This window comes from Trichosurus vulpecula, chromosome 5 (assembly GCF_011100635.1).
Source record: "Trichosurus vulpecula isolate mTriVul1 chromosome 5, mTriVul1.pri, whole genome shotgun sequence".
Classification (NCBI taxonomy): Eukaryota; Metazoa; Chordata; class Mammalia; order Diprotodontia; family Phalangeridae; genus Trichosurus; species Trichosurus vulpecula.
The window spans coordinates 178,817,979-178,831,509 of record NC_050577.1 but is presented as its reverse complement, the minus strand read 5'-3'; the positions used below and the strand labels follow the sequence as shown (position 1 = coordinate 178,831,509).

At 38.6% G+C, this 13,531-nt stretch overlaps 1 protein-coding gene across 1 annotated transcript in view; it reads right to left on the bottom strand.

The window, feature by feature from the left end:
- LMNTD1 (lamin tail domain containing 1) overlaps positions 1-13,531 on the bottom strand; it is a 102,069-nt gene that overhangs the window by 32,570 nt on the left and 55,968 nt on the right. The window contains exons 8-9 of the mRNA XM_036758443.1: positions 6,581-6,774; positions 5,397-5,569 (exon numbers count right to left, since the gene is read on the bottom strand). Coding sequence (XP_036614338.1) covers positions 5,397-5,569; positions 6,581-6,774 — 367 coding nt within the window. The remainder of the gene's footprint in view (positions 1-5,396; positions 5,570-6,580; positions 6,775-13,531) is intronic.

The following is a 13,531-nucleotide window of genomic DNA, read 5'->3' as shown; positions in this document are numbered from 1 at the left end:
CTGCTTGAAGACCTCTAATGAGAGAACACCTCCTACTTCCTGTAGCAGACCACTCTATTTTTGGACAGCTCTAATTTACTTTGTAACAATCACTCAATTAACATGTATTAAGGACCTACTACATGCCCATGATTATGCTGGGTGGGAATAAAAATAATATAAATTAAATAATCCCTACTACTTGCAAGGAGACTACATACCAATTGTTACCCAAATAATAATTACAGCTGACATTTGAGTACCACTTGAAAGTTTTCAAAGCATTTTACACACTTTATCACATTTAATTTTCACGACAATCCTCTGTACTACATTCTACAAATACTTTTATCCCAATTTTGTGGATTAGGAAACAGTTTCAGAGATATTAAATAACTTGCACATGAAGACGTAGCTAGTAGATATCAGAGACAGAATTCTAAGCCATATCTTTATCAAGTTCAAGTATAATATCTTCCCATCTATTCTATGACATTGCTTGTAAGTCTCGTGAATGGGAGAAATAATCGCTTTCTATGTGATTGGTTTTAAAACCCCAAACCTATAAAGTGACAAGGTATCATAAAGGATATAGTTTCTTGTAAAAGCTGAATATACTACACATCTCCTTATAAATAAATGGGGTTAATTAGGTGAAATCTTCAGACATCCCTCAACAATGTCCACTTTTCTCTTGCCAAATAGTAGCTCATATTCATATAGTGCTTTAAGGCTTACAAAATGTCTTAAAACAACCCAATGAAATGCATCTTTATAGATGAGGTTCGGAAAGATTAAATAGTAGCTAATAAACAGCACAACTTTCAAAGATTGATTTCACTGTTCAACAAAGTCTTCCTGCCATGGGGAAGTGATTTCTGATAAGTCACAAAAACTTCAGTGTGAATTTGTTTAATATGTTACCTTCTCAGAAGTGTTTGCATTTTATGAAAGGAGTAAAGGGAGCAAAATACAAAGGAATGGTACAAATTCTAATGGCATAATTTTAGATTCTATGACATCTAGGAGGGAAAAAAAAACCTTTTTTGGGCAGAGAGCACTTACTGTAAGTTTTCAAATAACAACATATAGGTAACTTCTTACTCTGTGGGGTCTACAAACAAGATTCTCAATGGTCACTCTACCAAAAAAAATTAGTTTTCTTAGAAACCAGAACAGGAACACAGATTTTAGCACGTTCCAATATCTCAGAAGGCAATATAGAACACTATTTTGTAGTGATTGTGTTATTCAGTGCCTATGTGCTATTACTTTCACCCATGTCTGCCCACATAGCTGGTTGAGATAAAACTTCTTTTCCCCCTACCGTGCTTTGGAATGCAATGAGTCAATCATTGTACTGTTTGGTATATCAAAATATTAACTTTCTAAATAGTTATTGATCTGAAAGAGTTAAATTGGTTTCCAAAGATGCATTATTTTATGATAAGGAGTACCTTGGCCATAGAGAGGATCTAGCTTGTTATCTCTCATCTTCAAAATAATCCAAAAAGGACAAAGGTTGTATGTTTGCATAAAATATATGTTGAAAACATCAGAAATGATATATATCACCAGAGATCAGCAAACTACTGGACTATAGGTTACCAAACCCTGGACTGACCCTTAAAAGGTCTATTTTAAATTACACATTGAAAGCAGATAAATGGGGGAAGCTGGGTGGTACAGTGGATAAAGCATTGGCCCTGGAATCAGGAAGACTTGAGTTCAAATCTAGCCATGGACACTGTGTGACCCTGGGCAAGTCACTTAATCCTGACTACCCCCTCTTTTCCCCCAAAAGCAGATAAACTAAAGCTATTCAAGAGACAAAGTACATCCTGGAGCTAAGTAACATTTATAGAAAATGCACACCTACAGTTTCTTGAAATTTAGTAGTAGGATAATCAGTAGTAGTTGTGAAGTTTGCCTTAATTTTTGTGAGAAAGAAGAAGGACTTTCTCTGGTAATCTAAGTCTAAAACATTTAGGACCTAGGTAACTTGGTCTGAACCTCATGATTTCCTGAAATAACATCTTTACCTAGTGAATTAAGTGGAAGACCAATGGTTATATTTCTAAAAGTGAGGTTTGAACAGTATAATTCACTGTAATGAAGTGATCACTCTTTCATTTACATTATCACTTTACTCTTAAAACTAATACCCTGAAATTAGACATAAATATTTTAAAATGTTCTGTTACTTCAGTTGTACGAAAAGACATAAAAATGATTTTCACTTGTCTGTCCATTGCTGAAAATAATCCTTAGGAATATGAGTTATTTTAACCTAAATTCCTGATAAACATGAGAGGGAAAACCCCACAGTTGTTATTCAGGAACATGTGATCTCAGCCAAGTGTTCCAACAATCCAGCTAGCAGCTTCTGTGGGGGTGTAAGATCCACCAACAACCAGCACTCAGAAAGCTGCCAACACAGGTCCTTTTGATCTGCTTTACTTAAGGAAAGCAATGTTAAGGGGTTAACAATCTGACTTTAATCCAGTATACAAATGACATCCACTTAGTTCAGGGGAAAAAGCCAGCACTCTGAATTACAGACCAAATATAATTCGTAGTTATCAACACCTGAGTCTTCAGCCGGGGAGCTCATTACAATGGCTGGCCCAGAGTCACGTGCCACCCTTGCTGTGGCTAAGAGCTCCAAAAAAGAACGCCAACCTCTGCACTTATATATCCTGTTCAGGGCCCCGAGGGCCCTGACCTCACCTAGGCTGGGCATGGAAAAGTTCCCCACCCCCAATATCACATCAGATACAAATCAATGACTCCCAATTGTCTCAGTGCTGAGAAATACAAAAACATTCCACTTTATCTGCCCCATTAAAACAAAGGCCAGAATCATTAAAGGTCAACAGCAAAAAGCCCCACCTTAATTACTACTATAACAAGGAACAGATGAGAAATTTTATGTTTCATTTGTGCTGAAATTTTTTGTTAATTTTTTTTTAGTGTAGTTAATGTAAACATGGAAAATAGAGCATTTTGTTTAGTGTATCAGTGTCAGGATATTATATTTTGTTCATTCTGGCTGTAAATGATCCAAGTAATTGGCCTTTTCTAGCTGATCATACTGTGTTGTTTAAAATCTTGACCTTGAGACTGACCTGTATAATGTAAGCTATATTGCTATCCCGTTTAATAATCCTTTTTCCTCCTTTCCGCCTTCGGGGGCAAATTTCTGGTGCCCAATTCAGTGAATACTATAGGAGATACGCTCCCTGCAGTAGTAAGATCCTAATAATGTCATGATAAATTTATAGAACTCTTGGTACATGTATTCATCAGTCTATAAAATAGGTGCATTTCTGAAAAGATGTCCACAAAGCAAAATTCCACATTCAAAATCTTTATTTCTCATTAACTATCAATATAGAACTAGACACTGTAGAGACAGAAGGGACCTCAAAGATCATTTAGTCCAGTCCTTGACTCTGTGAAGAAATGTATTCTTCTTCTTGTACATCTCTGACAAGTTGTCATCCAGATTCTGAATGAACACTTTCATTGATAAGAAAATTGCTGTCCCACAGGTTAGTTCATTTTCATTCTTGACTAATATAATTTTTTTTAAAAAAGTTTTTTCTTAATTGAGCCATATTCCATTAGTCTCTAAAGTGTACCTATTGGGTCTAGTTCTATTCTGAGATATTAGGAAAAGTCTAAATCTTCTAAATACCAGGCCTTTAAACATTTGAAGACAGCATATTTCTTCTATTTAGGTTACATCTTCAGTCCCTTCTACCATTCCCTATGTAGAGGTTGTGTTTGTGTTCTCTTTGTGGACAAGAGAGCCTTACTCAATGGCAGAAATTCTCTGAATTGTATTTCCTAGAAGGCTGTATGAGAGCCTGCAGCATGGTGCAGACAATGATGGAGTAAGTGAGAAGGCTCCTAAGCTAGACCATAGGTTAGCCCTTGATGTTTTTTTTTAATGAGAAGACTTAAATTAATATCTTTCTGTTAAGCAGCTGGGATTGATAGCTTTTCATCACAGTAAAACCTAAAACGATAGTTTTTCTACCCTAGTGACCAAGAAAAATACACTTTTGGTTCAGGCTCAAAATCTATCTTACAAAATAATAATTTGTAAGACAACTCAACCATATATTTGCTAGATGTTGTCTTTCTTTTCATTCATTTATTCAAATATCTCTTGAGTTCTTAATATGTGCAACAAATGAACAAGCAAATGTTAATCACTTTCTGTATACTAGGTGCTGTGGCTATGGATAAAAAAACAAGTTAGTCCTTGCTCTCAAGGAGCTAACATTCTGTGGGAATAAAACAATATCTTCCCAGAGAAGGAAATACAGGACAAATATAAAAATGCCACAAAGTGACAGAGGTAGGTAGAATGGAATAGCGATTGCGAGAATTAGGAATAATGGCTTGTTGAAGGAGGTGGCACTTGAACTAAATCTAGAAGAGAGCAAGGAGTCCCAAGGCACAGAGGCGAGGAGAGAGAGCATCCCAGGCATCAGGAGCAGCCTGAACAAAGGCACAAAAGTGGGTGATATCATATCAAGTATAGGGAACAACAAGTAGGACTGTTTGGCTGAAGCATAGAATACATGATGAGAGTAAAGTGTAATAAACCTGGAAAAGTGGGGTGGAGACAGATTGTGAAGGGCTGTCAATACCAAACAGAGTTTGGATTCTTTTCTAAAGGCAATAGGGATCCAATAAAGCTTCTTTAAAAGGGAATGATATGGTTAGTCAGTCAATAAAAATCTATTAAGTACTTCTGTCAGGTACTGTGCTAAGTACTGGGGATACAAGTATGAAGCAGAAGTACAGCCCCTGTTATCAAGTAGCTTACAATCACAATTAAGACGACTTACCAAAGAGAGCTAAAAATGAGGACAGGGGAGAGATGGTACCCAGCACAGGGGCATGATGGAGAAATCCAAGGAACTGGAGGTAGGTAGGAAATGGGAAACAGCTCTCCATTCTGCCCTCCAATCAGAGAGTCCCCATGGTCGGAAGGTACTTATGACATTTACAACCAGGGCAGATGTGATCTTGTAGGATGAAGAAGTTTCTGGGGCATGGGGAAATCCAGAGGAGTGCAGCTGGGTGGGAAACAAAAAGAGGGCTGACCTGGGTGTCCTCCTTAATTAATCGAACCAGATCTGTGCTTTAGAAATACCACTTTGATAGTGGTGTAGAGGATCAAATAGAGGTGAGAGCCTAGATGCACTGAGACCAGTTAAGAAGCAAAGGACTGTACTAAAGTAAATTAATATCAGTATGACCTTATTATGGCATATTTGAGGGCCACAAAGTGAGGATGGATGGTTATTCAATTCTTCCTCTTGGAGATTATATATTTTAGTAGAAACTTATTTGTGTTGTCCCTCCTTTTCCCTTTTGATAACTGGTTCTTGACTCACCTGGTATTGGGTCACCTCTAGCTGATTGTAACCTTGACTGTCTGCACAACGTGCTCCCATCATTGCCTATAGTAAGTGTTGTGAACAATGAATAGTTGGGATGTACAGGACAATTGCTACTAAGGCCCCATGGGCTACGATTGGGGAAAAGACTTGGTGGGATTTCTTTTTCTCTGTGAAATAAAAATGAAAAGCAAAATTATGTTTCTATAACAGACAAAAAACTAAAACATAGGTAGATAGAAACAATGCAAATTGGTTAATATTGTGATAACTAAAATTGCATTTCAGGTCCAAAGAAAATGGTCCTATGTCTAAGATCCATTTATCAGTAGGAATTAAAGAGGTATATCTGATGTGAATGTTATATATAGATATAAAACAAGATCCGTGTTAAAATATGAATCTCTTAGCAAACTCATTTCAGCAGTGTGTTTCCTCTATCTACCCAATTATAGTATGAATTAAAGTACTCAATGTTAGGCATGAAATGGGTACTCAAGAGATGCTGGTTAAATGCTTCACCTCTTTACAACTTCTGTACCTTATCTTTTCGTGGTTCTTCAGTCATTCAATCATGTCTGACTCTTCATGACTCCATGGCCTATAGCATGCCAATACTGTCCATGGTTTTTGTTTTTTAGCAATGATATTGGAGTGGTTTGCTAGCTCCTTCCCCAGTAGATTAAGGTGAACACAGGTTAAGTGACTGCCCAAGGTCACACAGCTACTGAGTGTCTGAGGCCAAATTTGAACTCAGATCTTCCTGACTTGAGGTCCAGTGCTCTATCCACCAAGTCATCTAGTTGCCTCTGTGGAGGTACTAAAAAGCAATGAAGGGACCAAAAAATTTGAGTATGTTGTATAACATAAACCATTTGATATCACCTCTCCCTACATTTGTGCCTGTTGTTGGAAACTCTGTCATATTTTTATGCTTGCAACATGTAACAATGTAAACAACTGTTAACATAATAAAAGCTATTACATGGATTAATAATAGTAACTCACATTTATATAGCACTTTACAACATGGACGCTTTTCAAATTTGGAGCAATAGTTCATGTTATTTTTTATCTTACCTCCACTGGTCTATTTCTCCATCTGATACCATCTTGTCACCAGATCCTTGGGTAGTACTCAGTTAACTACCATACTGAACAAGACAAGTATGAGTATGTACCTTTTAAGAAAAACTCGAACTTGCTCCTCCAGTATTGTTGTGGTTTGTTTTGCTTTCATTACTGTAGACAGTGTTTCCCGATTCATTTGTACTTTAGGTGATGAAATTGCCAGGGGGCTTCTGGAGTATTTTTTGTCAGTGTCAAATCCCTCCCATGCTTGTTTCCAATGGATAGGAGTATACCAAGCAATAGCCTAAAGAGAGCAGTCCATTACTGTAATATATTATTCAAGAGCATTATTCTTTTAATTTCTTAGACCTATTACAATAAAATGTGCTAAAGAGATGATCAAAATTGTATTATCTATCATTAAATCTAATTTTAAAGTTTGAAAGAGGGTATAGATTGCTCATCAATGTAAATGTAGGGTGGAAATGGTAAGAGAGAACCAGTAAAGCTTTGTATCAATGACTGTTAGGTCAGAGTAGGAGCAGATAACAGAGGAAGTTGCTAGGAGTATAAGAGTATAACATGAAGGGGAAGTGAAAGGAGAAATATTTTTAATATTGTTTTTCATAAGTATACATTTTTAATTCCAGAAAATTCTGCCTCCATGGCACCTAGGTATTTTGTGATGCCAAGTTAAATGTGTTATAGTGAAGGACAAAGCCACTAGAGACAGTTTCATAGAGGACACAATCTTCAAATTCAGGCTTATGAAATTTTCAAATATTTTGTGGGACTCACAAATGCCTTGTATTTCTGCAATCTTTTGGATTATCTCCATTTGCTTCCTGTTTATGAGTGAAGAGGAGGGGGCGGAGGGAGACACTAAAGTGTTAATAAAGCAGTGGTGGTTTTTGGGAGGCTAAGAGGGAGTGAAAGTTATAAAGCTCATATACTCAACTACAGAAAGGGTAGGGAGTTTCAGTTTCCTAAACATTCTACATGTTTATTAGAATGATGAATTAAGGTAAAGACTGACTAGACACTAACAATTATATCTCTCTTCATAGAAAGCATTCACACCAACTTGTATACTTAAAATAGAAAGATAAAATAACTTCTCATTTAATTTTATAAAACTATAGACTTGGACTTAAGCTGTAACAATGTAAAAACTGTTACATGGATTAATAACAGTAATTCACATTTACATAGCCCTTTGAGGTTTCCAAAATGCTTTCCTCACAATGACCCTGTGAAGTAGGCATTGGTTGTATTATTATCCCATTCTGGGGAGTACAAAGTGTTAAGGGAAGACTAGTACCTCTGGTGTGAGGGCAGACCTTTCGTGTCCACTCACCTGTGGTTCCAAGAAGCTATAGCATGTGCAATGGCACACCCTGGTAAAACCATTTTGGCAGACAGGCTAAACAAGGTTGAGGGTAATTGATGGGCTTCAAACCTGTTGGTGAGTTAGGGGGATGTCTACCACAAGCATGTGAAGACTTTATTGGAATGGGAGGATGAGAACAATCTGTTCCAATGGGCCATGAAGGTAGAAGCAGGTGCTGCAGAGTGTTTAGAGCTTCACGAGCCATCACCAGTCATCTTGACTTTGTCTTGCCGCTGGACTCCAATGATTCTGGGAGAAAGTGAGGCTGATGACATTGTACAACTCTGCCTTACTTAAATCCAGCTTATGTGTGTGAGTCAAAAGACATCACCCATACAATTTTACCATTTTTACCTACCATGAAGTCCTACGGGGTGGACAAGTAATGAAGCAACAGGTGTGGATATACTAGGAGCTGTAATCACAATTCTGCACACAGGCAGCCCAGAACATAGGGTTGTCTTCTCACTAGACTGAAGCGGCAGTGGGATCTGGCAGCCCCCTAGGTGTCTGAGTAACCTTTTTAAAAGCCTGAACTGCTCACCTCTTCATATAAGGAAGAGGCTAGAAAAGACTGTCCTAAAAATTGTCTGCTTCACCTAACCTAACCCTGGTTTGCTTATTGCAGCAGACAAGGATCCTGCCCTGTGGCTGAAACACAAAAAAGTACAAATTTTTTTTGCAAAGATGATTCCACTCACCATTGAGACACAGAATATGTGCACACTTATGGACAACATGAAATGCAGTGGACCTGAAAGATGAACAGCTTTTGTTGTGAGAGGACTCAGCAGGTATCACATTCAAATAGCAGACCTGAGTAAAACAAGGCTGGCAAATGAAGAGGTGTTTACCAAAGTCAAAGTTGGATACATGCTGTTCTGGAGTGGTGGTCGTGATGAGGAGTGCTGTGAAGCTGGCATAGGTTCTGCAATCAAATCTCATCTAGTCAACAAGCTTGTAGACCTCCCAAAGGAGTAAATGACAGGTTCATGATAATGTAATTCCACTTGTAGGAAAGAGCAATCCTCCCATCATCAGTGCTTATGCTCCTACCATGATGAACCCTGATGAGGTCAAAGAAAAATTTTATGAAGTGCTGGAGACCCTCATCAGCAATGTGCTGAAAGAGGACAAGCTTGTAATTCTGGGTGACTTTAATGCCAGAGTAGGCACAGACTATCAGTTGTGGCAGGAAGTCCTTGGGAAGAATGGAGTCAGAAAAAGCAACAGCAATGGTCACTTATGCTGAAGACTTCTGTGTCTCCTGACCTTTTCATCACCAACACTGTCTTCTGTTCACCTAAATGCAGTAAAACTTCAAGGATGCACCCTTGTAGCAAACACTGGCATTTAATAGACTATGTCATTGTAAGGAGAAGAGACAGATGGATGCGAGGGTGATAAAGGTGATGTGTTGTGCAGAAGGCTGGACAGATCATAGACTTATCATCTCCAAGCTAAACATCAGCATTCAACAAAAGTGGTGGCCCCAAGGCAAGATGACTACCAGAAAACTTAATGTCAACAGATTTGAGTGCATCTCCATATGTGAACACACTGCTAACTTGGAGAGAAAGCTGAGTCAACATATAGTTAGCAACAGTGGAGCATTAAAGGAGTGGGCAGCTTTCATCCGGGTCAGATTAGTAGTGGACATCAGGATTGGCTTGATGAAAATGATGGGGAAATTCAGAAGTTATTAATGAAAAATAAGAACTCTACAGGGTCTAATAGAAGGATAGTTCTTCTGTCTTTAAAGAAGGCAGCATTTATTTAACTCCAAAAAGAGTAAAGTGCAAGCAAAGCTTAGAGAGATGGAAGATTCTTGGCTCAGTAAGAGGGCAGATGAAATTCAGTTTTACACTGATAGTAACCATCCAAAGCACTTTTATGATACCCTGAAGGCTCACAGGTTGTTGTTATTGTTTGTCCTTCATTCTTGAAGAGGACCATAACATCAGGAAGATGATGCCATGACTTGCAAGTGAATTGGATTTTAGTGAGGGAGGGTAGTGCAAGGTCACCAGCCTAACTTTCTCCTTGTGAGTCATCTGAGTCCAGTGGCAAGATATAGATCAGGACCACTGGAGAAGGCCCCTGCCCCGAAGGCTATTTATGGGCCAAAGACCTATGGTGATCTCAACTATTTAGCACTGATGGAGGCACACTGATTAGTGATAAGGACATGTACTGGAGAGATGGGATCGACACTTCCATAGTGTTCTCAACAGACCATCATTGACCAATATTGAAGCCATTGACTGTTTACCTTAGGTTGAAGTCAATCCTTCTTTGGCTAAACTTCCAACTGAAGAAACGTTTTGAATGCTACTAGGTTTCTTTAGTGTGTCAAAAAGCTCGGCACTGATTTTATTTCAGCAGCAATTTATAAGGCTGGGGGTCCACTGTTCATACAAAAGCTGACTGAAATCTTCTGGGTTATAGGGTGAGAGGAGGTTATCCCCCAAGAGTTCAAGGATGCCATCCATTTCTATGAAGGAAAAAGAAATAGATTGTCCTGCAATAATCACAGTGAAGGGAGTCTCTCTCTTAGTCGTTCTTGCCAGAATCCTTCTTAACTGGCTGATCCTGCACCTGGAAGATGGCCATCTACCAGACAACCAGTGTGGCTTCAGAAAGGGCTGAGGAATGGTTGATGTGGTGTTTGCTGCCCAACAACTCCAGGAGAAATGCCAGGAGCAGAATAGAGGTATAAATACAGCATTCATCAATATGACCAAAGCCTTTGATCCTGTCAGTCATGAAAGCATGTGGAAGATCATGGCAAAATTTGGTTGCCCAGAAAAGTTCATTAGAACTGTATGCCAGTTCCATATCATGCTTGCACTGGTTCTGAATAATGGGTGATGCTGTTGTGCTTTTCCTAGTCATCAGTGGAGTGAAGCAGGGCTGTGTACCTGCTCCCATGCTTCTCTGCTACTAGTGCTCATTTTGGCCCAACAATCAACACCAAGAAAACAGAGGTTCTTTACCAGCCAGCAATGCACATTCTATAGTTGGAACCATCAGTTACAGCAAATGGAGAAATATTGAATGCTGTGGATAAGTTCACTTTCATTGGTAGTATACTTTCCAAGGATGAACACATGGATGATGAGGTTGATGCACATGTTGCCAGAGTTAGCTCAGTGTTTTGGAGGACCGGAATAAAAGTGTGAGACAGAAGAAGTATTAGGCTGCCTACCAAACCAAAGTTCTAAAGAGCCATTGTGCTGACCTCATTGTTGCATGCCTGTGACAACTGGACAGTATACCAGTGCCATGCTAGGAAACTGAATTTGCTTCCCCTTGAATTGTCTTAGGAAGATTCTGAAGATCACCTGGCAGGATAAGGTACTGGACACTGAGGTCCTTTCTCAAGCTGAACTGCCAAGCATTCAAATCCTATTGCAAAGAGCACAACTCTGATGGACTGGCCACATTGTTCAAATGCCAAATGTATATTTGCTTAAAAGACCATTTTACAGAGGACTCATACAAGGCAAGAGCTCACGTGGAGGTCAGAAGTGATACAAGAACATTCTCAAGATCAATATGAAGAACTTCGGAATTGATAGGGAGATTGGCAAAGGAGTATCCAGAAAGGTGTGCCCACATCAAAGAATATGCTATGCTCTACAAACAAAGTAGGACTGCAGTAGCTCAAAAGAAACATGAGTTGCACAAATTTAGAGACATCTCCATTCCACATATTCATACAGATTATTTGTGCCTGACCTGTGGTAGAGCCAGCCTTCTGGGCTCATATTGGTCTGATCAGCCACAGTCAGACACACTATACATTGACTCTGACATAGTGATGTCATTTTATTCCTCTTCAAATTTGAAGGACAACAGCCATTCCCATTTTATATATGAAGAAACTAAGCATGATGGTAGGGAAAGTAAGGTGCAAGTGATTTGCATAATGTCACACAATTAAGAAATATTGGAGCTATGATTTGAACCCATGCCTCTCATTTAAAATACAACTCTCTTGACTTTAAATGAACAAATTAAATAAAGAAAATACTATAATTGATGTTCAACTAAACTAAACAAAGACAAGGAAAAAGTAGAATATCAAATGTAAATTTAAATTTAATGGATTTGAGTGGGAAAACTCCATTTTTGCTTCATGTATGACTACATTTCTTAGGGGAACAAGTATCTATTTCTTGGTCATAAATGCCAATCTAGTCAGTTCTATCAAGAAGCAGAATATCTCTCTCTAGGATGGCATGTGGAGAAGCGCTAGATTTGGAGTCACAGGAATGGCTTTAAATCCTAGATGATCAAATTACAAGCTATGCCACTTTTGTGCAGGTTGTGTTTCCTCTTGGGGCCCCTTTTTCCTCATCTGTAAAAGGAGGTGGTTGTGCTAGATGACTTCTACATCTAAGATTATAACTGTAGACCCCTCCAACTAAGAGAATGTATATCATGTTTCTTTTTCTCACCAAGGCCTAAGCCAGTGTTCTAAAAATAGATTTCCTGTAGACCAACCATTTTGTTGTTGTTCGGTTATTTTTCAGCCATGTCTGACTCCTCGTGACCCCATTTGAATATTGGAGTAGTTTGTCATTTCCTTTTCCAGCTCATTTTACAGATAAGGAAACTGAGGCAAACAGGGTTAAGTGACTTGTCCAGGGTCACACAGCTAGTAAGTGTCTGATGCCAGATTTGAACTCAGTAAGATGAGTCTTCCTGACTCCAGGCCAGACACTCTATCTACTGTGCCCAGACCAACCAAACTCCTCTTTAGAGTCTGTGGAAGAAGTTAACCCTTACAAGGTAGTAATGGCGACAGTGGGAGTAGGGTAGGTTATGGCTAATGCCTATTTGAAGGTTCATAAAATTTCTGAATCTTAGCAATCATTTAACACAACCTCTCATTTTACAGATGAGTAAAAAAAAGGCCCTTAGAGATACATGACTAGTTACTAGGAGAAAGGGGCTAGAAGTGAGATCCCTTGATTCCCTTTCCAGTGTTCTGTTGAAACTATTAGTGAATATTCTTCAATGTCAATGAAAAGGTATTTTAGGGCTTTGAGCCATATTTTCTACTTTTTAAAAAGTGTGTCTGACTTCTCTTTGCCCAGGCCAAAGAGGGCACTTTTTAGGCCCCTAAAATGTGCGTCATGGTAATTCATGTCTAACTATTTGAAGATTTTGGCTTTTGTACTATGAGGTCTTCAAATTTTCTATTAGATATTTGAATAACTTACTTCTTCAAAAGAGCTTTAATTTGATCAGTGGAAGCATACATAACCCATACCAATGCACATCATAACTTCTCTCTACATGGAAAATTTCATAGATCACTGTGACCAAAATATAAGAGTGTATCAGTGGGGCAACTAGGTGGCACAGTGGATAGAGTACCGGCCCTGGAGTCAGGAGGACTGAGTTCAAATTTGGCTTCAGACACCTGACACTTAGTAGCTATGTGATCCTAAGTCGTTTAACCCTGATTGCCTCACCAAAAAAGAAAAAAAGGGCAAAAAAGGGCATATCAGCAGTAGTCCTTCATTTGATTATAGAACTGAATAACTTAGATACTAGAAAGGGTTTTTAACAGGTCATAATGCAGCAACTGAATGACATTTTAGTTAGCCTTTGGGATTATTCAGGGATGGTTCAGTAACTTGTACTTTTAAAAGGAAAA